Source organism: Cyprinodon tularosa, unplaced genomic scaffold, assembly GCF_016077235.1.
Source record: "Cyprinodon tularosa strain WSP-4 unplaced genomic scaffold, ASM1607723v1 ctg661, whole genome shotgun sequence".
Lineage (NCBI taxonomy): Eukaryota > Metazoa > Chordata > Actinopteri > Cyprinodontiformes > Cyprinodontidae > Cyprinodon > Cyprinodon tularosa.
Window position 1 is genome coordinate 69,846 of NW_024039409.1, and position 27,738 is coordinate 97,583.

Consider the following 27,738-nt stretch of genomic DNA (forward strand, 5'->3'; position numbering starts at 1 on the left):
AGTGAAGCACGTCGCTGTCCGGACAGCAATGCGCCGCTCCTACAACAACAACAGCTCGTTCAGCGGCGGTTTGCGGCGGTCAGAGCCGCAGAGAGGAGCGCGTGGATGCATGTGAGGGTTCCTCCTCTGTGGGCTGAGCCGCTGAATGTCCGTGTGGGGTCTGTGGAAATGACACGGAGGTAAGCTGTTGGTGGGAGAGACTGGGATGCTCATTAGCTAGAAGCTAACCTGCTCCAGCCTAACTAGCAGTCACCATGCTAAATCAGTTTAAAATGCGTTATTCACTGCTTTTTTTCGAGGTTTTTAACCTTGATTTGAGATACTAGTTCTATTTAATGTCGCTTTAATGGAAAATGTTTTCTTTTTATTAAATTTTACTGGTTAAAAAAGATTATCCAGGTGTTTTTCTATCAGTTTACACATTGTGCTCTCAGTGATTAGGATCATGTTTGCTGATATGGAAACAGCTTTGTGTCTCTAAATCTAATTTAAATCCGTTCTTTTATAGGAAAAAATAGAAAAAAAGTTAACAATGAGAAATTAGAACAAAGTTGGACAAGTTATACTTGAAATAAATCACAGCAAAACGTATTAAGAGATTAATTTTTAAGTAGTCAACCTATTTTTTTTAATAACATACCAATTCATAACAAGTATATGGTTTTCTTTATTCTCTAGAATGAAACAAATGAAAAAAAATCATTGTAATATCAAATAATTTAAATGAAGAAGGATTCTTTAGTTCAGTTTCTCTTCCTCTGCTTAATGCCATGAAGTTTAAGCTGAATAAAGAATAACCCAAATGTCCTTCCCTTAATATAATAATCTGTACATTTATGGAGTAAAATTAACAGGCCTAAGGTTCCTTTAGACAATAACCTAAAATTCAAACATAATTTCATTTATTTCAGTTATTCGGTTGATTTATGACTGTTCTGTAACTAAATCACTGCCCTGCAACAAAAGTTGTGTGTTTTTTTTTTTAACAAAATTAAACATTAGTGCATGAAAGCCGTTCTATCTTGGTTAAAGCACTAATAACTGCCCATACTCGTCGCCTGAAAGACATTTAGCTTATTTTATCCGTTCCTAAAGGACAAACAGAGACAGCAGACGAGGAGTTTCCATATCCTCCATCTGAGGGAGGTGATCACATGTGCGTCCAAACACTCCTTAGTCATGAACTTATTGTCCTGCTTGGAACCTTGGAGTTATTAATGACTCTCACATGGCTGTCAGTTGACCCTTGACGGAGCTGGCTCCGGATTTAACCGTGACCTCTGAAATCCTTAGTTTTTACAGTATATTTTACTCAAGCATGAATTAATCTAACGGCAATAATATAATATTCATATAGTGATGATTTCATGCATCACAAAAATGTTCGATAAAAGCTTTGGGGAATGTTGGGCTAGTGGTTAGAGCAGTGCACTTGTGCTCTGAGAAGGTTGTAAATACGTGGTTTGATCCCCACAGCCTACAGTCTGGGTCCTTGAGAAAGCCACACAATGGCAGCCCACTGCTCCCCAAAGGGATTGGTCAACATGCAGCGATTACATTTCCCCGTTGTGGTACAATGACAGCGACAAAAACGCTGGAGAAAGCACAACAAGGAAGATGGGAACAACTGTTGAACAGTTGGACTCAGCTTTGGAATCAGTTTTGGAAGGATTAGACTTTGAGTGTTCGTTGAAACGTCGTTCATTTTTAAGGAGGACGTATTCGCCGTTTTACCGACAGGCTGTTTGTTTACGCTCCCCCACCAGCTTTCTGTTGCGCTTACTACATCACAATCAGCTGCCCTCATTGGTCAGAGCGTTGGCCAATAGGCACAGACGTGGTTTGAAAAACAACGGGTTGTTCTCATCAACAATCTTCCGATGTCTCATTCATCGGGGCCAGACTAAATTACACATTTAATCTCACATTTAGTCTGGTGTATCTGGCAAATTCTTCCCCGAAGTTCTGAATTGATAGGATGGGCACCATTTTGCCAAAGATCCTATTTTGATTTGTATTGCTTTGTTCTCATATTGTTTTCCCCACGTTGCATTGTGCATATGGGTAACCTGTTCAAAAGAAATTGAATTAAACATTCAGAAGCTGTTTTTTTCCCCCCATCGTCCTTGAAAGCATCGTTTGCAAACAGACTTGGGTTTTGAACTTGGTAAATATCAGAAGAATCAGGAAGACTGTGTGCTTTGTTTGTTGCATAAACTGGGATAATCCTTAATCCCTTCATTTTCTGTCTTATTTAAAACTACTGCCTCTATCAAGGAATAATAGTACTTTTATATTTTATGTTATTAGTCCAACTACAGCATGATTTAGATAGTTGGAGTTAATGTTGGACTATTTGAATAGAAAAAAACACAGTGGATGCATCTGTAGAATGGATCCGATAGTCGCTTTGTCTGCTTTACTTCTGCTACTGTTTTTGATTGTCATGCAGACAAAGCTCTGTGGCTTTTCTGTTGGCTCCAGTTGAGATAAGATCCAATATAAATGCTCCAGGTGAGCCTCCATGAGTCATGCTTTGGTTCTGGGAAATGTCCTGATTCTCCGCTTTTTCTTTCTGTTGTTGCAGATGACTCGGCAGTGGCTTGGACATCGATGATTTAATAGAAGATGAGGCGTGCTCTGTTTGTCAGACTCGTCATTGCTTGTTACCATAGTTACGTAGACCAAACTGACATGGATAAGAAGCTTTAGGAAATCATGCTTCTCGCAAATCGATTTCACTAAAATAGCTGTCTAAATTATATGTCATTTATTTTCTTTGACTAGTCTTCTGTCAGAAACATGTCGCTGGCTGAGCAGTCTCAGAAGTGGTTTCCAACCCATGTCCAAGCCACTGTTCTCCAAGCAAGCGGTTTACAGGCCAAAGGCAAAAACGGCACCAACGATGCCTACACTATCATCCAGCTGGGGAAGGAGAAGTACTCCACGTCGGTGGCAGAGAAGGCGGCTAACCCCGTCTGGAGAGAGGAAGCCTCCTTCGAGTTACCTGGGCTGCTGTTGGAGGGGAACCCTGAAGTCTACCTGCTGTCTCTCACAGTGATGCATCGCTCCTTGGTGGGGATGGACAAATTCCTGGGCCAGAAAACTATTAACCTCAATCAAATATTTGATAACAAGCAAAGAAAGAAAACAGAGTAAGTAGCACTACTTTTTTTATTTTTTATTTAAATGTAGATTTCTTATCAGTGCTAAAGGATTCAAGCCAAAATTAATTGAGTCTTTTCATTAATTCACACCAAAATCTGTGAGATTGAAATTATAAAATATCTCGGACACATATTCATTCTAAATAAGTGCATCGATGCCCCCAAATGTTCACTCTATTTACACATTAAATTTTATTTTCTGACATTTAAACAGTGGTTCTACTTTCTGGAACAAGTACTAATGTCTAGGGGTGTAAATTACATCCATCATGGCGATACGATTCAGTATCGATTTCCTGACCCAACGATTTGATTATTTTCGATACTCAAGAATACACCACGTTTTTATTATTATTATTATTATTATTATTTATTTACTTTTTACACCTTACAGGCTAAACAAAGTTTCAACTTTGAAATAAATCAATGAAAGCTGTATTATCGTTAATTTTTTATTTTTTTTTGAAACAACAGCAAATAACAGAAGTAGAAAAGTTGTATCAGAAAATACTGCACATAATCAGTGCAATGAGTGCAATGCAATACCTCGGCCCCAGACGTCCCGCCCCCTCCACAGACGCTCCACTGCTCCTCTCCCACATTGTAGCTGACCGCAGACAGTGCTGCAGACAGGAGGCCGGCTTGTTTTGTTTTTATGACCGAAATTGTGGAAAACAACTCGTGTAGTTTGACCCGCTAGAAGAGCGAGGTGCGCGAGAACGCTGGGACCCTTTTTCCACCTGGCTCTCCGCTCTTTTTGGCCCTCATGTCCCTCCATCATCGGAATAAACTCGCCCCCAATTCCTCGCCGCCTCGGCTGTATCTAGACCCACACCGTATAGCACAGACCACGCTTCAATATTGAGCATAATTTAAAAATGTCTCTGTCAAGCTCACTGCGACACACTGCTGCGGGGAGTATAACCAGGAAGTGAGGTAGGAGGGCAAAATAGATTTAGCGCCACCGCAGCACAGAAGGAGAATTACGTCCAGGAGCAAATGGATAAAAATAGACCGGAGGAAAAAAAAACATGAATCGATTCTCTTGCGGACGTATCGATGCATCGGATCGTCGGCTGTTGGATCGATGCATCGATACAAAACGATTATTATTTACACCCCCAGTCAGTCCCTCTCTAAACGTGATGTGACAATGCTTTCTGCTGCAGCCCCACTGAGTCCGTTTATAAGAATTACAGCTTTCTCTCATCTCCAAGCTTTGCAAAACTACTTAAACGGCCACATGTGTTGATTTTTAACTTTTTGCCTAATAAATCAAGTATTTTTTTTGTACCTACTTGTAATAATTTCTGTGAAATAGTTTAAGTCTGGAACTAACTATTATTTTGCAAAATGATTAATCTGTCGATTATATTTTTCAAATAATAATGTTCCTTAAAGAACATTATTATAAATTTAAACCAGGTAAAACTAAAACTTTTCCACTTGAGGCCTTTGGCATTTTGATAGATGAAAAGGTTTCTTTTTTGTTTTTTTATTTTAAATGCAAAATGTTTACTTTTTTTTTTTTTTTTTATAAATGCTACTCAAGGTGGGTTGCTCTCTCAGCTAAAGGCGTGTTTTACAGTCTCTCCACTCCAGTTAATGATTAGTTAAATACTAAATTAGTTCACGATTATTTGAAAAATTTATTAATCTGTTAAATAGTTTCAGCCCTAAAATATTTGCTGTTTTAGCGACTAAGCTGCTCATCTCTCTCATAAGGCCTGCTCTGCACAGAGATCTGTTGAAATATGATGTTTAAAACCAAACCAAAACAATAGAGTTAAAATGAAAAAGAAGAGAAAAAGCAAACCTATAAAGGTTCTCTGCAGTTCCAAGTTTGAAAATGCTCCATACAAACTAATCAACTGGAACAAAATATGGATTTTCTGCAGTGGAATGTGATGCGACATATGAATAGACAAGATTTATAAAGCATCTCATGTTGTCAGAAGTTTGGTGTAGCCTTTTTAACCAGCAGTGTTGGAGCAGTAAAATAAAACATTCCTGCACAAACTCGGTAGCAGTGAGGAAAAATGTAAGCTGCAGTCATGAACCTAACTGATCTGTGGGCAAAGTGCAAGTCTAATACTAAACCAATAGTAATGTAAACAGTGTAAGGCTGGCAAAATTGGATGTTCTGTTTTCTGTCATATTTTACTTAATTGTTAATCAATTACTTTGGTATTTAGTGCTAAAATAAAGAATCAGGTGATGAGAAAAGTTATACTTTATGGAGCCAGAGAGGAGGGACTCCACCAGTCTGCGTCCAGGGTGTGTGGGATCGGCCGCACGTCTCCATGTCCTGGAGCGATGGGAGGATGCACCTGAATAAAACAATCAAATAGATGAAAAAAAATAAAGATCAATTTATGCATTTTAGAGCTTTAATTTCTATTTTTGGATCATTTTTACATTGAAAGAATACTACCTCAGATTAGATTAAAATATATTCAAACTATTTCATATTTGGGTTATTTGCAAATATATTTAACTAGAATTCTTTTCTGCTCAAAATGCATGTAAAGATTGAAAAGATTGAGTTTTTTATGTTGATAAATTCACTTTTTATACCTCCAATTATTTGCATTTTTTATCCCCACAGTATCGAGTATACATTTTTTTTTTCTTGGGCATCGATATTGAGTTTGAAACATAGTATCATGACAACCCTTGTATAAAATACATTTAAGTTTAGTAATGAAAGTGTGAAATTATTTTCTTAACTTCTCAAAGCCGAAAAAACTGATCAACTTCTTTTTTAACTGCAGCTACTCTGCTCTCCCTTTCAAACTGTTTTTCTGTTGAATGTTTATTTTCTCATGGATCTATTTTTAGTTTCCTGTTTTTATTGTCTAATATGGCACTTCTTTTTTAGGTGAAGCTACATACAGGGTTCCCGCGGGTCTTAAAAAGTCTTAAAAAGCATTGAATTCTTCAAAATAAAACCAAGGCCTTAACTGGTATTATAATGTCTTAAATCAGTCTTTTGTAGGTTTTAATTTTTAAAACATCATAAATAGGATTATTTTTATTATGATTTATTTTTGTAATCTAAATAAAACATAAAAATTGCCTTTTTTTTTTATTATTTAAAAAAATAACGACTCTCCATTATTGGTTCCGTCCCGATAGCGGAACCAGTAAAAGCGTTGTTGCGGCCGGGACATTTGGGAGATGCGCCATTAACTTTTTGTCTGGAAAATATGAGCAAGTGTAAATGTAATGAAAATTGTCTCCAGCCAAGAGTTTTCTCCACGGCTAAAACCAGGGAACATACATGAGGCTCAGTGGATTTTGTGCAAGAAGTCATTCAAGCTCAGAACAATGGGAATTAAGGCAGTGGAGTCGCATGCGAAACGCGAAACACAAAGTGTCAAAATGGAGTTACAGAGAAACAGCCGGTATTTCTCAGTTTAGTTCCACCCTTGTCTCTGCAACGCCTCCACTTATCACCAAATCAAACATACTAAGAAAACGATACAAAGAAAAATAGCTGCAAAAAAGACTTAGCACTGGTTATGTTGTGGCTTTAAAACTGATTTGTTTTGTTCCCTGCTAAAACAAAGTTTGTGAATTCAGTTAAATAATTGTTAAAATATATCTGTCATTTGTGTGTTTTTAGCTTTTCTTCCTGTATGGGAAGCTTTTCAAAATTTAAAACATTAGTGCAGTGGTTTATGTTAAAATAAACCTTTGGGTTAAGTTGTCGCAAGCAGGTTTTTCTTGCGTTTCTTGTGAATTTGGTCTTAAATTTTTATTTCAAGTGGCATTAAAAAGTCTTAAAAAATCTTGAATTTAACTTGCCTTATGCTGTAGGAACCCTGTACATAAATAAACATATAAATGATTAAGTTGTTGAAGTTATTTCTCATTAATGTGTACGTCTTAGTTTTCCATCGTAATGATCTTGAATTATAAAACTATTTTTAGTTTCCTGTTTTTATTGTCTAATATAGCTCTCAATTTTTAGGTGAAGCTACATAAATAAACATACAAATGATTAAATTGTTGAATGATCGGTTATTTTTCATTAAGTCTTAGTTTTTTTCCATTGTAATGATCTTGAATAATAAAAATATTTTTAGAAAGCGTTAATTTACCCCATTCATACCATCACAGTCACTCAGTTTCCTTCATTCAAATCCCACTAAGTTGGAATATTGAACGTTCCGGATCCTCTCTGAAATCCTGGGATCTGGGGGACAATGTTTGGTTTCCCAGACCTTTGAGAGGAAATGGGAATATTTTTTCTCCTCTCTTCTCGTCACGAGGTCTTAAAGCATCGACTAAATCAGTTTTTTTAGTCACATTTGCCCCATGTGTTAACTCCGTTTCAGACTTCCCCGTCATTTCGCAGTGACTCGCCTGTTTAATTCTGTCCTTTAATAAGTTCGTGACCCGGCTTCTCTTCACCAGAGGACATAAATACCGTCACTTTGACCTTGTATATTCGTCACACACTTGTTTTACAGGTTCTTTTTATTTTAAACATCTGTTTTTGATGGTTCACAGCCCAGTAAGGCAGCATGTTTCTAACAACTATTAAAGTGGGACTTTTTTTTTTTTTTTTTGCTCACTCTTGCAATTTTAATTTCTCTTTTTCCAGCTTGCTGACAGCAGATTCTTTGAAGCTCAGCCATGACTTGGTGTCTATTGTCAAGACGGCGTATTTAGCCTAATAAGGGACAGTTGTCAGTGATTCACTTGGAACAAGCGGAGCCGGCCAAACATGTTTAGGTAGTCACTCCCAGCAGAGTCATTTTTTTTGTTTTGTGTGAAAAAAAAATGCAGTCGCGTTTGTTCTTTACAGCCTGGAAGGCCTGCGGTTGAACCTCTGCGGGGTTTTGTCTCTGTTGAATTTCTGGTAAATAGTTTCTCAGCTTTATGTGGGCTGCAATTGAACAACGCCTTGATCAGGAAGTCAAAAAAACAGAAATAGTCTTATTCCTTTTTTGTTCATTAAATGAATTAAAACCCAAAACGCACTTTTATAGTCTGGGTTTTTAAGTAAACCAGTTTATATCAGCTTCTATGTGTCACTTTTCTGTGTTATCTTCAACAAAAAATAGGTCCATGTAGAGGTTAGGTGTTTTGGCGCATAAACAATTATTATTTTTTTTTATTTTTGCATTAAATTTACTGCTGCTACCAATTATTTAACTAATCTGTTAATCTACAGGTTTTTTTATTAATCTGAAAAGAAAAAAATTAAGGAAATTAAAATAATGGATGAATATTTGAAATTAAAAGACAATTTTATATGAATTTTAAGTGACAAAATTGTAAAAATATGTACATTATCTGTACATATTCATGTTATTCTAATATATTTATATCAGAATCAGAATAAGACATACTTTAATAATCCCAGAGGGAAATTACAGTTTATAAAAAGATGTTTAAATGGGAAATGTTTATATTTTTTGTAGAGTTTAGTCTTAATTACAGCTGTAGGCAGGTCGACTGTTCCAGTCTGCGTTCCATTACTCTAATTAACAATTTGATTCGATCAATTTGATTATTTTAATAATCGATTAATCCGATTTTAGCTCTGCGTTAAAAGTTTGAGTTTGATTAAAACAAATGAGTTTGCTCCTCTAAACCTTAAGGGTAGAACTTGTGGGAAATGGGAACCCGGTTTGATCTCTGCTAATTTCCTGACTGGTGTTGAAATAAGTTTCGCCCAACCAGCCGGCCTGACACGACTTTCCTTAGCCTGCTCTAAAACAAACGTCAACCGCCTGACTAAACTGGATCTGGTGTTAATTAGATGGCCGCATGTCCCATCATGGAAAGACATTAGCACATTTCCTCTTCGTCCATCAGTAGGCAGATTGACAATATGTTACAATCAGCGTCGGCCGCTGGTATTTATTTAGGTGTCTGAACTGATGCACCTCCAGGCTGTGCACCTCTCCTGCAGAGGTTCTGTAATGGATCTGCTGCGGTAAACCCCCCCACCGCTGCCCGGCCTGATGATGCTGCCGGGACCCCTGATACCACATCCACACAGTGGGTCTGTGTTCGCCGCGGCCCATCCGCACCGTTTCTCAGCTGACATATTGAGGAGGAAAGCCCGCCTCGGTATCTGAGGAGGCGGCTCGTAATTATCGCACACCTGTGTTTGTTGATTATGAGGAGTTTCCCAGCAGTCTGGGCCTGAGTAGGAGAGGTTGTAGCTCCAAACACAGGAGGGAGGTTTATCTTAGCCTTGAGGAGCTGCCTCGGTCGGCCCCCAAGGCGGCGGCGGCGGGCTGCGGCTGCTGATCAGCCTCAGGACGCAGCCTGGGAATCAGCCCCAGAAAGGCCTTTCCTGACAGGACTCCCAGTGTGCACAGGGCTTAGTTTACACCACAGTTAGTAAAAACTGTATTTTAGGGGCAGTGTTGGCCTAGTGGTTAGAGCAGTAAGCTTGTGCTCTGAGAAGGGAGCAAGCCTCCACTCTGGGTCCCTGAGCAAGACCTTTAACCCCACATTACTCCCCAGGCGCCGCCCACTGCTCCCCAAGGGGTTAAATGCAGAGGTAAATTTCTCCAATGTGAGATCAATAAAGTTCAGTTATTATTAAACTAATAAGAATAACTTTGAAAAGTACTTAAACAAATCATTCAAAATAAAGACATAACTGTTGGACTAGAACGTCTACAGTCATTCCAGAAGGAAGTTCTGATGATATTCAAGATTCATTAAGATACAGTTTGCAGACACTTCCTTAAAGGGCATATTTAATCGATTTTTATCAATAGATTGGATAAATTTATGGAAAAAATATATATATGTGAGCACAGAGCAGCTAAGAGCCACGGAATTATTTTGTTGATTATTTTTTCTATTAATGATCTGTTAGATAAAGGCCCTTTAAAAAAGGCTTTTTACTAAATTAAACCAGATGAAACTAAAACGTTTCCACTTAAGGAGTTCTGGATAGAGCATACTGATAGACGAAAATGTTTTTTTTTTTTTTTTTTTTTTTTTTTTTTTTTTTTTTATGTTTACATATTTTTGCTCTAAGGCCCCGTCCACACGAAGCCAAACCCTGGCCTAAACGCACAAATTTTTCACCAAACCAGCCTCTCATCCACACGAAGCCGGCGTTTCGCGGGTCTGTAAACAATCTTTTTTTTATTCAGCCTTCAGAGTGGGAAGATTCTGAAACGCCGTTTTCGCGTTTCCATCTTTAAGCTCTAACCGCATTTTTTTTTTTTTTACACGCATGCGTCATAGCGTCGCCTCTAAACACGCATGCGCGACACAGTATCACAACAACAATGGCGCCGTACTGTTTTGAATGGTTGCTGCTCATGCTGCTCACCCTGCTGTCGGGCTTACAACAGAATCTTCTTCTTCTGGAATATCTCCAGGAAGAACAGAGCAATATCGACGACATAGTTCAGCACCTGAATTTGACTGAACCACGAAAATGGACCCGCAGGGCAACCATGTATAAATATTAGTGCGCATGCCCAACATTTCGTCGCCTATTTTTGCTTTGGCACCACAGCGCCACTTACAGGCCTGGCATACATTTTGCAGCGTTTTCATGTATTCGTGTGGACGATCACATTTATTTTACTTCTCCGTCTTTACGACAAATGTTCTGGAAAATATTAGCGTTTCGTGTTCGTTTTGACTTAGTGTGGACGGGGCCTATGTGGGTCTCTGTCAGCTAAGGGCATATTTTAGAGTCTCTACACTCCAGTTAAAGCTTAACCGATTATAGGGGTTATAACGGTTCACAAAATCCACGGTTCGGTTCGGTTCACGGTTTCGTGGTCACGGTTTTCGGTTTGGTTCGGTATATGTTGATTGTTAGCCTGACATGTTGGTCGTGTTGCTGTTAGCATAAACAAAACGTGTTGCACAATGCTTGCACACTGTTGCACTTTTATCCACAACTTTCTTTCCGCCGTCATCGTAGGTCACTCTAAATGCAAAGTGGTCCCATACAGCAGACCTATAAAGTGCTGCTGGCGCGTCTTCCAACTCCTGTTCTTTCCCACTCGCCATACCCACACAATTTTCCACAACAACTGATTTTTTTCTGCTACACCCGGCTACGCTGCTCCACTTCTTCTTCTTCTTGTTTACTACTGGTGGTTGGCTTTGGTCGCAGTACCGCCACCTTCTGCTCTGGAGTGTAAACGCTTCCCCTATGAGAAAAAGGAGCAGCTCACGAATCGAACCGAGACAGTCAAACCGAACGGTCGGACGGTTTTCATAAACCGTTCCATCCCTAACAGATTACTAAATCAGATGATTATTTCAATAATCGATAAATCACGATTATTCCCATTAAATTTTTCAGTCCTAATTGCGTTTGAGTTCCTGCTGAGGATTTATCTTGTGCTGTATCTATTTATGAGGTGAAAATCAGAAGAAATGTTCCCTGGATGCTCTAGGTTAGAAACTCAACACACTGGTTCTCTACAAAGAGATCTAAAAGCAATTTTGGTGAGCCGTTAATCCAACACAATGGGGAATCACAAACTCTGATTAAACGCTGGCCCCATTCAGATAGTTTCTGCCCTGATTTCCCCAACCAATATTTTTTTGAATTAAAAATACTTTAATATAAACTATATTCATTGTTCTTATCTTTGTTTTTTCAAAGATGTTGATAGATGTAGGCATAAGGGCTCCTACCGTAGCAGCCATTCAAAATGGCCCTTCCCAGTCAAACGCCAGCCGAATGGCAGCCCACTTCCCTCCAACTCCCAGCCACTGGAGTGACCCCCTTTTGCATATTTTTTTACTCTGTCTCCACGTTTTCTCTAAATATCAGGGTCTGACCAGGAGATGATGCTTCTCTTTAGATCTTAATGTCCACAAATCATGACAGAAAGAATATTTTAGTACAAATATTGATTTTTAAAAAGGAATTGTAGGGGACCAGCCAAGGGCTCATCAAGGAAAGTGGGGAAATTTTCAATGGCTGCTATTGTATGTAGCGATCAGTCTTACAGCAAATCTGGAGAAGCCTCTGACTGAAACCCTCTGTTGTGTTAAATGTAGAGGATTAATGAATGAATTGACGGTTGGTTTGTTGAAGCAGGCGAATAGAATAGAATAGAAAATTAATTTATTGTCCCACAGTGGGGAAATTCTGGTGTTTACAGCAGCAACAAATTATAGAAAAAATGGTCACAGAAATGTAGACCTTATAAAAATCTATAAGAATAACATAATAGTGAAGAGTTAAAAGATAATCAATAAAATACTGAACTGTGAAGTGTTTTACAGGGTTCCCACGGGTCCTTAAAAAGTCTTAAAAGGCATTGAATTCTTCAAAATAAAACTAAGGCCTTAATCGGTATTAAAATGTCTTAAATCAGTAATTCGTAGGTCTTAATTTTTAAAACGTCTTAAATAGGATTATTTGTATTATGATTTATTTTTGTAATCTAAATAAAACATTAAAATTTACCTTGTTTTTTATTTTTATTTATTTATTTAAAAAATAACGGCTCGCCATTATTGGTTCCGTCCCGATAGCGGAACCAATAAAAGCGTTGTTGCGGCCGGGACATTTGGGAGATGCGCCATTAACTTTTTGCCTGGAAAATATGAGCAAGTGTAAATGTAACCAAAATTGTCTCCAGCCAAGAGTTTTCTCCATGGCTAAAACCAGGGAACATACATGAGGCTCAGTGGATTTTGTGCAAGAAGTCATTCAAGCTCAGAACGATGGGAATTAAGGCAGTGGAGTCGCACATGCGAAGCACGAAACACAAAGCGTCAAAATCGAGTTACAGAGAAACAGCCGGTATTTCTCAGTTTAGTTCCACCCTTGTCTCTGCAACGCCTCCACTTATCACCAAATCAAACATACTAAGAAAACGATACAAAGAAAAATAGCTGCAAAAAAGACTTAGCACTGGTTATGTTGGGGCTTTAAAACTGATTTATTTTGTTCCCTGCTAAAGTTAAATAATTGTTCAAATATATCTGTCATTTGTGTGTTTTTAGCTTTCTTCCTGTATGGGAAGCTTTTCAAAATTTGAAACATTAGTTCAGTGGTTTATGTTAAAAAAAAACTTTGAGTTAAGTTGTCGCAAGCAGGTTTTTCTTGTGAATTTGGTCTTAAATTTTTATTTCAAGTGGCATTGAAAAGTCTTAAAAAGTCTTGAATTTAACTCGCCTTATGCTGTAGGAACCCTGGTTTAACAATATAAGAAAACTGCACCTGGAGAATAAACGGCATCTTTAACTCCGCAGCGATAAGCAAACTGCAGGAGGTCTTGATAGCTGCTTGTTTGTTTGCTGGGATGAACCAACAGGAGTCTCTCTATGACCTTCATGATGTGGGATGTCAGGGCAGCAGATCTATAGACATTAAAGACTGTTTTCTTTGCAACTGGAACACGGCAGGAGGTCTTCCTCATCACTGGTGAGGCTAACGTTGAAGAGGTGCTTTATTATCTACACATATCATCCACTGTCAAACTTTCTATTGTCAAGGACACAAAGCTGTGGTTAAACAAAGCTTTCATTAGCTGATAGGCTTTATGGTCATAAATGACTACAGTCACCTTTTAGGGGTCTGGCTGTTGACTCGTTGCTCCTGCTATTTGGAGATGGAAACATGAAATTCTGATGCTTGATGTTAGATTAACTCATATTTTCTTCACTTTTCTCTTTCTTTAGCATCACCACAAAGACGTGACGTCTCCATCAGCCAAATATCTGTATCAGCTGTACGTGTTTTGGATATTACAGCCCAAAGATGGCTTCCAAGCTATCCTTCTGGGGTTGTGATATCGCAAACATTCTAACCGAAATGACAGTTGTGGTTTAAATGATGTGCAGCTTTGGTCTGAAATATAATAGAGGCCCTCAGAACGCAGACAGAAAACATTTATAAACGCTCATTGGTTCCTGAAGCTGGCTTGCTAATGAATGCTACCACAAGCCCCATAAACAGAGCATATGTCTCATTAGCATGTATGAACTTCTGTCGCCCTGTGATGTGGTTTTTGCAGTTTCCCAGTTGCTTGTCGTTGGATTTCTGAACAAAGGCCAGATTTGTGCAAATGCCACATTTTTTTTTCCCTCCCTCCTAGTAAAGGCGAAAATCCCATTATTTCCAGTTGAAAAAGCAGAAGGGTTAAACAAACAGGAGCGCAAAAATGGCCTTTTATTATTCTTCAGGAGGCTAGTTCTTCTGTTCAAATTTCAAAGAATAATGTTTATCCTTTTTAAATGATAAACGATGCTCTCAGTTGTGTCATAAAAGTTGAAACGATTAAACCTTTTGAATCGCAGCTTTTGGATTATTCAGCTCAAATTAGTCTTCATTTGTGTCTATTAAGAAGTAGAGAGAGTATGTTAGAACCAAGGCTGACTCCGTTCTCCATTTTTTCTGTTTGGTTGTGTAAAGACTTGTATCACATTCTTATTTTCTATGCATGTCTCCATGAATTAGGTTGAATTACTTGTGATCAACTAAAGGGATTTGTTGTTGGAGCTGAACTCTATTAATCCCGCTCTTTTTATATGAATTCTGTCATTGGATCTGCCGAGCTTAAGCCTCTTACTCTCCCGTTTCAGCTGGTATTCCTTGGAGTCCAAGCCAGGGAAGAAGAAGAAGGAGCGAGGTCGAATCGAAGTCAGTATTCAGTTCATGAGGAACAACATGACGGCCAGCATGTTCGACCTCTCCATGAAGGAGAAGCCCCGCTCGCCTTTTTCAAAGCTTAAAAACAAAGTCAAAGGTCGCAAAAACGACAGCGGCTACAGTGACACGTCTTCGGCCATCTTGCCTCGATCTGCCGTCTGCGACTCGGAGTCCGGCAACCAGTCGTTAGCCTCCGAGCCAGAGGCCAAACCAGAAACGAAGGCGAAGCGGCCGCTGCTGTCTGGCGCCCAGAAGCTCTCTGCGGCCCATTCCATGTCTGACCTCATCGGGTCCCACTTTAGACCCAAACTGGACTCCATGAACTCCATAGAGGAGAGAGGTAAGAGGCTCCAACGTTTGAAACGATTCCCTGTATAAACCTGACCTCAATTAAATAATTATCAGCAGGTTTGTGCAGAACTGAGTGATATGATGCAGGTACTGAACATCTGAGATCTGCAGGATAGGGACACCCTGACGATCCAATTTAGGAACCATTAGCCATGAAATTGGAGATTAATAATACAGAAAAAATGAATAATAAATTGTTTAGAATGTACTTAACAGAATGTTAGTTTTTTTTGCATATTTATGAATTATCTATTCTGTTTATTCTAGAGCCACAAACCCAGAATGAACCTAGTTAGTAGATCAGCTTTGTGCCATTGAGTTTCCATCTGGTTTAACAGTCAGAGCCACAAGGTGACTGTTGTTCTGTTTAGTTTAAGAAAAGCATTATCTATTGGTGTAAATAGATACTGCAAACATCTGAAGTAACCTCGTTGCCTCTATTGGCAAGCTTTTATGTTTTTTAAATTCAGTTTCAGGGCTCTGTTTGGTTTACACCTGTTTGCTTCACCAAAGGTAGCAGATCTGATTCAGCTCAGCTGTCCAGGTGGGATTGTCTTAACAGTTGTTCCGTGCTTAAATGAAGATTACAAAGGACCAGAATGATCATATTACAGAAAGATAAATCAAAACAAATAGAGGACAGCTTGATACGGAAGAGGATTAGGGCCACTGGAAAAAAAAAAAAGTTAACTGATTTTTTAATTTTATTTCGGTTTATGAGAATGAGAAAAAAGTCAGAATTCTGACTTTTTTTATCAGAATTCTGACTTTTTTTCTCAGAATTCTGACTTTTTTTCTCAGAATTCTGACTTTAATCTCGGAATTCTTAGCCTGACGTAGTCCGACTCAATTCTAGTCAGAATATGAGTCTGATACTGCTCCATAGAGCTGTGATTATAGGTCGTGTTTTGAACGAACCAGGAAAAAAAATGCCTCTGCACTCAATTGGATAGACCTACAACCAATAAGAGCAACGGAGTGCGTGACGTATGTTAAGCGAGGCATAGTTGTTGTCAACAAAAATCAAAGCGTGCAGTTTCACGCCTAGAATAAGAAGATGAGCCTTGATCGCGTTTCTCTGTTCCTCTTTTAAAATTAATTTGCTGTCGATATCTTCTAGAACAGACCTAATAGCAGAATCTACTCACCTCAACTCTCCGGCGGCAGCCATTGTTGTTGTCACCCAAGCGCGCTTTGGTCACGTGGTTGATTACGTTACTGTTCATCTGTCCATCATCGTATAAAGCCCGCCCTGACAATTTGATTGGATCGCCAGAGAGTGGGCGATCATACTCGCGCTACTCTGGAGCAATGCCAGACTGAACTTCCCGACCTCAAACCTTGTGGGCGGGACTAAGTTCGGAATGGCACCCAGGCTACAGAATTCTGACTTTAATCTCAGAATTCTGACTTTTTTCTCAGAATTCTGACAGATAACAAACATGTTAGCATCAAGCCATAGCCATGTCTGTTTTAGAGACTAGCTCTCTTGTTTTAATGACCTTCTGCTCCTCCATTAATGAGGGGACCCCTCGGGCACGTAAAAAATTGCCTAATTCCGTCATTTTCCACCAATGTGTCACTGGCCACCTCAAACAACTCACATCTTTGTCAGTGAAGCTGAGTGCTCCACATCTCTTCCTTCATGGTGCCCATCTACATTAAGATCCAAAATTCTGAGATTAAAGTCAGAATTGAGAAAAAAGTCAGAATTCTGAGAAAAAAGTCAGAATTCTGACTTTTTTAGTCTGTTCGACTGTCCCGGTTCGATTCGCGTGTGTTGCGTTCGGTTCATGCGCTGCTCCTTTTTCTCATAGGCGAAGCGTGTACACTCCAGAGCAGAAGGTGGCGGTACTGCGACCAAAGCCAACCAACAGTAGTAAAGAAGAAGCAAAGCAGCGTAGCCGGGTGTAGCAGAAAAAAATTGTGTTGTGGAGAATTGTGTGGGTATGGCGAGTGGGAAAGAACAGGAGTTGGAAGACGCGCCAGCAGCACTTTATAGGTCTGCTGTATGGGACCACTTTGCATTTAGAGTGACCTACGATGACGGCGGAAAGAAAGTTGTGGATAAAAGTGCAACAGTGTGCAAGCATTGTGCAACACGTTTTGTTTATGCTAACAGCAACACGACCAACATGTCATGCTAACAATCAACATATACCGAACCGAACCAAAAACCATGACCACAAAACTGTGAACCGAACCGAACCGTGGATTTTGTGAACCGTTTCACCCCTAATAACCATCACTGCTCCCAACAACCTCAATAAGTTTTTACATTCGTGTTGATTTTTGCACAGTTTCTAACTCAGTCAGTTAAATAACATGCTGCTGTCATTTTCCACATCTCTGATGTCGCTGCTGTTTTTAAATATCCATTACTGTAAAAAGGGCCATAGCTGTATATTGGTTATTTATTCTCCAGGTGCACAGTATTTATATTGTTAAAACACTTTACAGTACAGTATTTTATCTTTTAACTCTTCACTATTATGTTATTCTTATACACTTTTCTAAGTTCCACATTTGTGTGACCATTTTTCTATAATCTTCTTGCTGCTGTAAACACCAGAATTTTCCTCTTATGGGACAAAAAAGGGATTTTCAATTCTATTCTAAACTCACAAACTGAATTCTGATAGTAAATTAAAAGGTGCTTGAACAAATGTTCACACATCAGCTTATTACCTCAGATTTATTTACTATTCAGTGGATTTTAATGTTAAAAAGCACGTTATGGGTGGGAAATAAGATTTCAAAATGGTTTGTCAGAGTTGAAATGTTTATATATCACAGAAACGTTGCAGATTCACTTTATGTGGACAGCTGTATTTAATTAGACATAGACGGCTTGAAAAGAATTTATTGATAATCTTTTTATTTATTTCTGCAGGCGTCTGTAAACATGCACCTGGTGTTAAACATTTGCCTTCCTAACGAGGTGTCCAGCTGTTGGTCTTGTTTATCACAGCAGCAGTTAGAAGTTTCATTTCTGATTTCAGGAAGTACAGGTGGCCCTCACAGGCGTTCCCAGAGCGAGTTGCCAGGATACCAGGACGGAGAAGCACACAGTGACCCTTTCACTGATATCAGTGACGCCCTGCCACAGAAGTATGCCACGCTCCCACGCAACCGCAACCCATTTGAGGGTGAGCGGGGGCAACAGCCGTGGGACCGGGCGGAGCGGAGGGAGAAAAAGGAGAAGGTCAGCCTACTGGAACGTGTGACGGGAAAGAAGGAAGGCCGCAAGGCCAGCAACGGGGGGCGTTCGGGGAGTTCTGGAGACCTGCGCTCTCCCAACCCCTTCAGCGCCGACTCTCAAGCAGACACAAACCCGTTCAGCTTCAACTGCAAAACCAGGTAGTCCGCTTTATTCCTCACAACTAAAAACACGTCCTTGGAGCTTGTAGAGTCTGTTTGCCGTGTCCTCATAAAGACCTGTTGGACGCTGTGGCTGAGTTGTGGTTTATCAGCGGAAGGTGTCATTAGTGGCTCTTTGGAGTGGCTGGGCTTGATAACAAAGTGCTTTGAGTTTCAGTAATGAGATCCTTTGCAGAGATAGACCCCCCAATTAACCACTTATCTCTGCAGCCACTAGTCCATCATCTTTACTGCTGCTTTTATCAAGCACCAGCTCAGTGGTCACACCACTGTTTGTGTATTTTACTTCATTAAGCAGGTTTCATTAGTTTAGCCACAGTGAGATTCTGAGACAATAAATTCATATCGATTTATGTTTTTCACGTTTAGAGACCAAAACAAATCAGTTCCGTACATCGCATGACATTTTCAGTTATCTTAAAAGTGTGGCATGCACCTATCCATTCATTCCACCCCCTTTATGAGCATTAATATATTCATTTCAACATTTCCTCTGACTTTGCATAACTAGACAAATATGGAGGATAAAAAGTGCCAAAATTAAATAAATAAATACAGCATTAAATAAATAATTAAATGTGTCAATAATTAATTAAATGTGGAATTAAATAAATGTGTCATTCATTAATTAAAACCACGTCACTAATATAAAGTGCCACAATTAAATAAATAAATACAGCGATAAACAATTTATTAAATGTGTAAATCATTAAATAAATAAGGAATTAAATATATAAATGTGTCATTAATTTAATAAAATACATCTTCTTTTTATTAAAAATATATATAATTATTTCAGTGTGCATTTAATTATTTCATGGTCCTGTGTCGCAGTGCATCGAAACCATTGAAAGAATCTGTCAAACTCACCCATCAAAGTTAGGGGGCGGGGTTAACGCGAATGGAGTCTCTGTAATCGATTTGCTTCGCCTTAATGTGCAGGGTGACCAATCAAGTGTTATATATCCGGCCCCTAACTTTAATTATTTATTTAATGCTGTATTTATTTATTTAATTTTGGCACTTCTTATCCTCCATAGACAAATTCAAGCTTGCACTGATTAGATGGAAACTATTTTAGGTACAAGTATTTTAAATTTGATATAGGTCTGAACTTTGATCGGGACTTTCTAATCCTAAATACGTAAAATGTCTTAAATTAAGTGTATTTGCCCTTAATATGAGAAGGTAAATGAAATAGTCTGCCAATGGAATGAGTATTTTTACTCTTAAAGTAAGATAATTAGATAATATGCACTTGAAATAAGACAATGCAATTGTGTTTTCTTATTTTAAGTGTAAATTTGGCAGGATTTCTCTTTTAAGTCCTCAATCCAAGAACAAATGCACTTATTTTAAGAAAAAATTACTTGTGTAGATTTCGATTTTTTTCTAGTGTTACTGCATATTTAAGGCTGTTGTGTTGCTTAATGGTGAATTGTTTTTTCGTCCAAGATTTTCCTTTGCATTGCCACATCCATTCTCCTATCCCCTCAGCATGACGCTGCCACCACCATGTTCCGCACACAATTTAAGAGGCTCCAGAGTTAGTTTTTCCTCCACATTTGGAGCATTAAGTTAAATTCAGATCTCGCCTGACTAGAAAAGCTTCTTCTACAAGTTTGTAACGTTCACATAAAGTTTGACTCCGCTTGATGATTTCTCAATAGAATTAGTTCCACTATATGGGTAGATTTTATTAGTAAACAAATGCATAATTTATTTTAATTATGAGGATAATCTGATTAAATTAAGATGGATGTGTATGAGATGACAAAATTACGGAAGAGGATTAGGGCCACTGGAAAAAAAAAAAAGTTAACTGTTTTTTTTTTATTTTATTTCAGTATAGTATGGGAAAAAAGTCAGAATTCTGACTTTAATCTCAGAATTCTGACTTTTCTCAGAATTCTGACTTTAATCTCAGAATTCTGACTTTTCTCAGAATTCTGACTTTAATCTCAGAATTCTGACTTTTTCTCAGAATTCTGACTTTTCTCAGAATTCTGACTTTAATCTCAGAATTCTGACTTTAATCTCAGAATTCTGACTTTTCTCAGAATTCTGACTTTAATCTCAGAATTCTGACTTTTTTCTCAGAATTCTGACTTTTCTCAGAATTCTGACTTTAATCTCAGAATTCTGACTTTTTTCTCAGAATTCTGACTTTTTTCCCCATGTTAAACTGAAATAAAATTTAAAAATCAGTTTACTTTTTTTTTTTCTTCAGTGGCCCTAATCCTCTTCCGTACAAAATGTATGATATGGTGCATTATTTTATTGTTTCAGTGACAAAAAGCAGAGCGGACATGAGGACGGCATCTTCAGCCAGAAGAAGAGGAAGGACTTTTTTGGCAAGAGAAATGTAAGAAAGTCCATAAAAAAAGTTTTTTTTTTTTTCTTTAAGTGTTGTATTGTTGCCAGTTGTCAGCTTTACCTGCTGGATAAATGATCCCAGTAATTGCACGGCCTGCCTTCACGTTCATCTTTCTTAATTGAGAGTTTTGTTTGACGCAGCAGCTGCTGACATGGATCAGGAAAGGCCTCAGAAAACTCAGAAGTGCCATTGGGCTAATTAGCAGCTGCACCCGTCGGTCAGCGTGTCTGATCGGGTCATAATTTGAAAAGGTGTTAAGTTTCAGAGCTGCGCCGGTCGCTCACTGATCTGTAATTGCTCTGTTTTTATTGTGACAATTGATGGAAATGACATGCATCGCTTTAACTACTGGTACCGTATTTGTGTTTAATGCTCAAACTGGTTTTAAAGTATCTCAAACTGGAGGAGAAAATAAAATAAAATCCCAGACTATTACACAGCAGAAGTGGAAGGAGGGGGGGCAGTAGCTAAAGTGATGCCTAAATGAGAAGGAGAATGCTGATAATGGCTTTCCTCACCTAGTTTTGCGGGTGTTGAGGGCTGTCGGTATCCACACATGTGCCCCCCCCCCCCACCCCATGCGTGCTGCTGTGCCTTCCAGAAATGGCAGCTCCCATTTCCTCTGCTTCAAGGCCCTAATTAACCACACAGAGGAGGGGGAGGGAGGGCAGTGAGAGATTTCAAAGAGCTCAGCGTTTAGATTCTCAAAGCTGAGCTCATTAGAAACTGTAATGACACAACTGGAGAATGCCAAGTGAGCGCCTTATCTCCTTTTCACCACTGATCGGAGAAAAACTGGTCATCATTACTTTGCCAGTTCATGGTCATTTCCGGGCCTTTGTCAGCAGCCGCCGAAGCTCCCGCTCATTATTATGCCGTGAGACTTCTCTCCCGCTCCATCTCAGGTGGTTCTGGTGACGTATCTCTCGGGGAGATGTCTTCTCGCTTGTTTTTGTGCGAGGAACAGATTACCGAGCTCTGTTCCTGAAACCTTCCTCGTTTAATCTCAGCTGCAAATATTTCATTTGGGGTCGGCGTTGCCCCACAGTAGCCTTTCTGCTGTCAGAGCCGATAAGATACGCCGCTCCAGGTCTCTCTGCATTGTCTTTCCAGCAGCCGCGGAGGCTTGAATGGTGCACCGGGAGTGGAAGCTGATAAGTGAGGTATTTTAAACAGGGTGAAGGGTTTGGCTGCTCCATCCGTCTGTGGGAGGATGCCCAGCGCTGAAGCGATAAAGTGGTCCCTAATTAAAAACGATTACAGCCAGTCTCATAGCCGCTGAGCATGATCTGCACATACCGTCCCTCTCTTCCTTTTCCAAACAGATTGTCCTCAAAGAGCCGAACTGAGCTTCACTGGACCTTTGCTTTGCTATTAATTAATCTGACCTTTAGTTACAGAAACATGCTGCTTGCCATTTTCTCTCAAATAAAGGCTTTTTTTTTCTCAAACATCTCCATTAGATTCCCTCAAACTAAAGAAAAATGAATTATTCAGTTTTGTTTGAGCTCTTCCTTCCTAAACATTTGAAAACACGTCTGCTGTTCATTTCATGGACATATGAATGTTTAAAGCGGAAGTAAAAGCCCTCCATTTTATTTATTTCCAACACTGCTAATTACGGAGATGATTCTTATTCCTCACGTCGAAATTTTACTTCTTTGCCTTTCTTACCTTTTTTATGTAGACTTGGAAATATATATTCCATGTTCTCTCTCATTAATTATCAAAAGTAAAGACTGGTTTTGTCATTCTTGTCTTTGGTGTTTCTCAATATGTGTACTTGTGCCCGGTGGGCAAATGCAATGAAATTTGTACTCTCCCGACAATAAAAACTACTTGCCCTGGGCGATCGGGCAATGGTTAAGATCAAGCCCTGAATGAAGATTTAAAGCGGAAGTAAAAGCCCTCGATTTTGTTTATTTCCAACACTGCTAATTACGGAGATGACACTTATGTCAAAATTTTACTTCTTTGCCTTATCTTTTTTATGTAGACTTGGAAATATATATTCCATGTTCTCTCTCATTAATTATCAAAAGTAAAGACTGGTTTTGTCGTTCTTGTCTTTGGCGTTTCTCAATATGTGTACTTGTGCGTTCTCATGTGCCCGTGCACTGTTCTAATTCACAAGAAAAAGAAGACTCAGAACGGACAAAGTCCCCGGATGTTGTTCTCGCCCCTCCGTCTTTACCGAGCATGCATCAGAGCAGACTGTCACTACTCGATCCGTCCTGGAAGCACGATCCGTCCTGCGCAAACAGATATATGTCCATCAGAGGATGTGAGCAGAAGAAATATGGTGGAGCGCATGGCATACAATTATGCCAATTTTCCTAATCCCTGACCGATAATTTTTAATCTAGGGTTATCTGAGTGGTGGGTGTGTCTAATTCGCGCCAATTCCCGGACAAAAATCACGCCATCTGGCAGAAAATCTCGCGGCTTTTTCAAATCACGCGGCTTTTGTTAAAATAAATCACGCGAGAATGTGTACAAAACAACAAAAATGGCGCCGGCAACGTTGTTCTGTTGTTCTTGGGACCCCCTCGAAAACGAGATGGATCATCTCAAGGGGCTATCCCTTAATAAAAGAATTGAATTGAAGTGTAAAGTTTGGTGGAGGGGGGATTATGGTGTGAGGTTGTTTTTCAGGAGCTGGGCTTGGCCCCTTAGTTCCAGTGAAAGGAACTCTGAATGCTTCAGCATACCAAGACATTTTGGACAATTCCATGCTCCCAACTTTGTGGGAACAGTTTGGAGCTGGCCCCTTCCTCTTCCAACATGACTGTGCACCAGTGCACAAAGCAAGGTCCATAAAGACATGGATGACAGAGTCTGGTGTGGATGAACTTGACTGGCCTGCACAGAGTCCTGACCTCAACCCGATAGAACACCTTTGGGATGAATTAGAGCGGAGACTGAGAGCCAGGCCTTCTCGTCCAACATCAGTGTGCGACCTCACAAATGCGCTTCTGGAAGAATGGTCAAAAATTCCCATAAACACACTCCTAAACCTTGTGGACAGCCTTCCCAGAAGAGTTGAAGCTGTTCTAGCTGCAAAGGGTGGACCGACGTCATATTGAACCCTATGGATTAGGAACGGGATGTCACTTAAGCTCATATGTGAGTCAAGGCAGGTGAGCAAATACTTTTGGCAATATAGTGTATGTCCATCAGAGGATGTGAGCAGAAGAAATATGGTGGAGCGCAGAGCGAGGATTTCGCTCCGCTCCAGTTCGCTCCGATGTGAGGTGTTACGTTCACAGCTGGAAAACGGTGTGACAGCCAGTTAAATACCACATGTATCGGTTACATTGTTAAATCAAACGCCATATTTTCCAGGGTCCTGGCATAATTACATGAAGGGAAAATGTCCGAAAATGCCTTCCCCAGAACATTTGAGCGAGGTCGGAGCAATTTGGCCGCTTCGTTCACATGCTCTTGTGTCCATGAATAATGTAATTTTGGTACTAGAATTACTTATTTCTCTCCATAACTCTCTAAAGAATACTAATACACATCTTTAAAAATGTTTTATGACTTTTCTGAGGCAATTTTGATGCTTTTTACATTTTCTTCGTTAAACAGCTTCTCTGACATCATCATCAGACATGCTCAGGACAGTCCGGCAATATGATTAAACCATATTTATCTGCATATTAATTGTTTCTTTCTTTAGTTTACACCCTATATACCATAATGTTAACAGTAAAGGAAAACATAAAACCCAAAAAGACTAGATTTATGTTAATGTCCAAAGCTGAAAAAGTTAGCCACAGGAAGTAGCGTAGAATTCCATTTCCGGTGCAGATCGGGCAGAGACCATTGATAAAACAGGATTTTAAGGCATTCATTTTCTCAGAAAATACATGACTAACCTTTAACACATTATATTTTGGTACGTTTACTGTTGTTGGGGAGGGAAAAACTTAATTTAGATCTTTTCAACTACATAAAATATGGGGCGAACCGGGTGTATATCTGGATGTGCAACTGAGCTGATGGCACAGGACAGATCGGGTAGTGACACAGACTTGTCCGTTCTTGAGATTGACAGCTGTCCCAGCATGCACAGTTTTCAATGGAGCGCTCACAGAGTATTAAGTTAAAAGTTCTCTTTTCTGTTGACTTTGATCAATAAAAGTATGTTTAAGATCATTTAAGGTACGAAAATTATACTTTTAAGCGTCACTATATGGTCCATTAACTGATTTAGTGCATATTTAAAAAAAAAAAAAAAAAAAAAAAAAAGCTCGGATGTTGAGAGGACTGCGGCAACCAACGGGCCTTTAAGGCTAACAGCCAGGGCTAACATTAGCCACGCTGCAGAAGCCACATGTGAAGGACCGCTGGCTCTGATGGTGGGTTTTTTATTTTTATTTGGCAAAATGTTCATTCGATTTGTGTTTATCCAGGGTTCCCGTGGGTCCTTAAAAAGTCTTAAAAGGCATTGAATTCTTCAAAATAAAACTAAGGCCTTAATTGGTATTAAAATATCTTAAATCAGTCTTTCGTTGGTCTTAATTTTTAAAACATCATAAATAGGATTATTTTTATTACGATTTATTTTTGTAATCTAAATAAAACATTAAAATTAACAATTTTTTATTTTTTTATTTGAAAAACATAACGGCTCGCCATTATTGGTTCCGTCCCGATAGCGGAACCAATAAAAGCGTTGTTGCGGCCGGGACATTTGCGAGATGCACCATTAACTTTTTGTCTGGAAAATATGAGCAAGTTTAAATGTAACCAAAATTGTCTCCAGCCAAGAGTTTTCTCCACGGCTAAAACCAGGGAACATACATGAGGCTTAGTGGATTTAGTGCAAGAAGTCATTCAAGCTCAGAACTATGGGAATTAAGGCAGTGGAGTCGCATGCGAAACGCGAAACACAAAGCGTCAAAATGGAGTTACAGAGAAACAGCCGGTATTTCTCAGTTTTGTTCCACCTTTGTCTCTGCAACGCCTCCACTTATCACCAAATCAAACATACTAAGAAAACCATACAAAGAAAAATAGCTGCAAAAAAGACTTAGCACTGGTTATGTTGTGGCTTTAAAACTGATTTGTTTTGTTTCCTGGTAAAACTAAGTTTGTGAATTCAGTTCAATTATTGTTAAAATATATCTGTCATTTGTGTGTTTTTAGCTTTCTTCCTGTATGGGAAGCTTTTCAAAATTTGAAACATTAGTGCAGTGGTTTATGTTAAAATGAACCTTTGGGTTAAATTGCCGCAAGCAGGTTTTTCTTGTGTTTCTTGTGAATTTGGTCTTAAAATTTTATTTCAAGTGGCATTAAAAAGTCTTAAAAAGTCTTAACTTGCCTTATGCTGTAGGAACCCTGTTATCTGACTGTTAATTATTATTCCCCCACTAAATGAAAAGAAGTAATAATTTATTATTATCAAGAGACTATTAATAACACGAGGTGAAATGCAGCTCCAGAAGAGCCGAGCGTGTGGTGACGTCACGAGTACGCTTTTGTTCCATTTGATCCATATTTATGCTGCGTTCTCTCAGAGTCCAGACTTTCCTGCATTCTTGTGAAGAACTTACCTTGCGAGGACACGAGTCCGTACTCGAATTGAGAAATGTCCTTAGTGACTAGGGGTGCAAATAAATATCGTTTTGTATCGATCCAGCGATCCAACAGCCGACGATCCGATGCATCGATACGTCTGCAAGAGAATCGATTCATGTTTTTTCCCCCCTCCGGTCTATTTTTATCCATTTGCTCCTGGGCGTAATTCTGACTCCCGTGCTGCGGTGGCGCTAAACCTATTTTGCCCTCCTACGTCGCTTCCTGGTTATACTCTTGCAGCAGTGTGTTGTAGTGAGCTTGACACAGACATTTTGAATTTTGCTGAATATTGAAGCGTGGACTGTGCTACACGCTGTGGGTCTAGATACGGCCGAGGCGGTGAGGAAGTGGAGGCGAGTTTGTCCGACAACGGAAGGACATGACGGTGAAAAATAGCTGGGATCCAGGTGGGAAAAGGGTCCCAGCGTTCTTGCGCACCTCTCTCTTCTAGCGGGTCAAACTTCACAAGTTGTTTTCCGCAATTTCGGTCATAAAACAAAACAAGCCGGCCTCCTGTCTGCGGCACTGTCTGCGATCAGCTACAATCTGGGAGAGGTGCAGCGGAGCGTCTGTGGAGGGGGCGGGGACGTCTGAAGCCGAGGTATTGCATTGCACTGATTTTGTGCAGTATTTTTTGATGCAAGGCCTTGCAGAATCTATAACGCAGAGGCATTATTATTTTTCAGTGAATGAGGTTTTAATAGGAACTTCTCTACTTCTGTTATTTGCTGTTGTTTCTCAAATAAAATATGATAAATGATATTACAGCTTTCATTGATTTATTTCAAATTTGAAACATTGTCTAGCCTGAAAACAAAAAAAAATCAATTAATGGAATCGTGGTATATTCTTGAGTATCGAAAATAATCGAATCGTTGGGTAAGGAAACCGATACTGAATCAAATCGCCATGATGGGTCTGATTTACACCCCTAAAAGTGGCTGTTCGATGATTCGGCTTTTCTCTTTAACAGGAGGCTTCCCAGGAGAGCGCCGCTAACTACAGCAACCTGACCTTTGAGGAAGTAGTCCAGGAACTCATCAAGCAGAAAGAAGTGGTGAAGAAGAAAGACGCCCACATCCGGGAGCTGGAAGACTACATCGATAACCTGCTGGTACGCGTCATGGAGGAGACGCCGAGCATTTTACGGACACCCTACGAGCCAAAAAAGAAGGCTGGTAAACTTTCTAAAAAGTAGGGTCCAAAAAAAAAGAACAACTGGATGAAACGTTGCCAATAAAGGTTGAAGAGGGGGG

General features: G+C 39.4%; 1 protein-coding gene across 2 annotated transcripts; it reads left to right on the forward strand.

Annotated features, from left to right (window-relative positions):
* On the forward strand, positions 1–27,738 carry LOC119771276 (rab11 family-interacting protein 2). Of its 2 annotated transcripts, none has more exons than XM_038267125.1 (6): positions 1–179; positions 2,588–3,155; positions 14,721–15,127; positions 18,141–18,498; positions 20,809–20,884; positions 27,456–27,738. In XM_038267125.1, exons 2-6 carry the CDS (start codon positions 2,803–2,805, stop codon positions 27,678–27,680), a joined length of 1,419 nt encoding a protein of 472 aa, XP_038123053.1. In that variant the 5' UTR covers positions 1–179; positions 2,588–2,802; the 3' UTR covers positions 27,681–27,738. The 2 variants fall into 2 exon arrangements, with proteins under 2 accessions (XP_038123053.1, XP_038123054.1); XM_038267126.1 differs by having other exon boundaries at positions 2,788–3,155.